Below are 1,824 nucleotides of genomic sequence, written 5' to 3'. Positions count from 1 at the left end.
AAGTACAGCCTGAATGCTTCTTAGCAGCAAGTGATGAGACTGTCTTATGTACTTTGGATGTGGTATCAGATGAGCTCAATCCCTGGAAAAGGACACCAGGCTTGGTAAAGCAGAAGGTCAGCAAACAAGAGAGAAATGGATTGATCCAGCGGTTGCAGTAATGAGCTCAAACACCAGGACTGTGAGATTGGTATAGGACTAGACATGTACCTTGTCATATATAGGTCACAGTGAATCAGAACCCAGCGGATAGCATCTCACAGCAACCACAAGAAAGGAACTTCACGTCATAGCATTGGCAAGTAGGGCAGAGATCAAGGGATTGAGTGGCTAACGGGTGGAAGATCAGAAAGAGACATGTTTAGGGGCACAGCTTTGATTGTGCATTAAACTGAAGAATTGTATCCTTAACGTTTCTGATTCTGAATAATAAATTTTAAATTTTCTTTTTTTTTTCCCATTTGGAGTTTTATTTGTTTCCATGCATTACATCCCTAGAAAAAGAAGCTCAGGATTGTCCCTCCTGTGTGTTTTCTCCTGGCTTCCTCGTGGTCCATGATGCCGGCGGAGGTGATGAAACTGAACTGCTGGGAAGGGAGCAGGTTGTTCTGCCACTTTTCTAGATCTTTGAGCTGCACGTCAAATCTAGGGCAGATCACTCCGCACTTGTTTAATCTGCCCGTGAGGTTCACTACAATTTTCCCAGCTCTGTGGTCATCAATGATTTCAAATTCACCAATGTAGCCGTACTTCATCATCACAGTTAGAAACCGGACAATGACCTTGGAGCATGGCCTAATGAGAACCTGGCGCTTGCCTCTCTTCTTGGCATTAGTGATGCTCTTGAGAGCGTCGGCCAGGACGTTCATGCGCACCTTGATGGCGGCATGGAGAGATGGCAGAAAGACTTTAATTTTCTTAATAAATCCCTTAATTGAAAGTATTGTCGATGAGTTCTCTGTGCCCATTAGAGTGGATTACCGAATTTAGCCAAGAAAGAGAGCGTCACGGGAGTGTTTGGTGTCCACATCGGGTACAGAAGTTTGGAGGAGGAAGTATATAGGTCCCACCTCCACTTCAAAGGAATCAGGCAAAGGCTGATGCTGGCGGTGATTCTTCTTCTTCCTCCTTGTGAAGTCAAAGACTCTCAGGTTTTGTCCCTCCATTATTTTACATAACCCAAGAGACAACAAGACAAGAGTGGCAGCACCATCAATTTCATTATATTCTAATGTATTATATGCTGATCACTAGAAGACACTAAACACACCCCACAGGCAAAGGAAAGTGGGTTTTATCTCTTGAGGTGAAGCATCAAAATTATGAAGATACATTTCAAAACCTCCACACACACAGCTAAACACACACAGACGAACAACAAAGTCCTCTGAGCTGGTAACACTGATGGGAATACCATGACACAGAAAACTTCCTAAGATGCCGGTGTTCACTCCACACACAGTAATACTAGCTTTGGTTGTCATTGCCCATTGCCATTGAGTTGGGAGCCACAAAACTGTGCCTTCCTCATGGTCATTCACCTGTCTGAGGCCATTATTGTGTAGTACCTTCCAACGTAAGGAGCTTACCTTCCAGCATTCGATTAGACAACATTATGTGTGATCCATAGAGGTTTCATTGGCTCAGCAACCCACTGCTAGGGCCCTTCTGTCTTAGTTGGGAAGGTCGTTGGTAACCGATCTGCCATAGGCAATTCTGCTTCGTGTTTGAAATATCAGTGGCTTAGCTTCCAGTGACATAGTAACAGAAGCTAGTATGGTACAATAAACCGACAGGTGACAGAAAAATAAAAATAGCTTACAA

The 1,824-nt window shown here is 43.9% G+C and overlaps 1 protein-coding gene across 1 annotated transcript; it reads right to left on the bottom strand.

Annotated features, from left to right (window-relative positions):
• Positions 1-494: 494 nt before the first annotated feature.
• Positions 495-968, bottom strand: LOC142440091 (small ribosomal subunit protein uS8-like). Its single transcript, XM_075542676.1, has one exon. It carries the CDS (start codon positions 966-968, stop codon positions 495-497), a length of 474 nt encoding a protein of 157 aa, XP_075398791.1.
• Between the last annotated feature and the right edge of the window lie 856 nt (positions 969-1,824).

The sequence above is a fragment of the Tenrec ecaudatus genome, chromosome 2 (genome assembly GCF_050624435.1).
Source record: "Tenrec ecaudatus isolate mTenEca1 chromosome 2, mTenEca1.hap1, whole genome shotgun sequence".
NCBI classification, from domain to species: Eukaryota; Metazoa; Chordata; class Mammalia; order Afrosoricida; family Tenrecidae; genus Tenrec; species Tenrec ecaudatus.
Note: the sequence above shows the minus strand (reverse complement) of the source record. Positions and strands in the feature narration are given on the sequence as shown.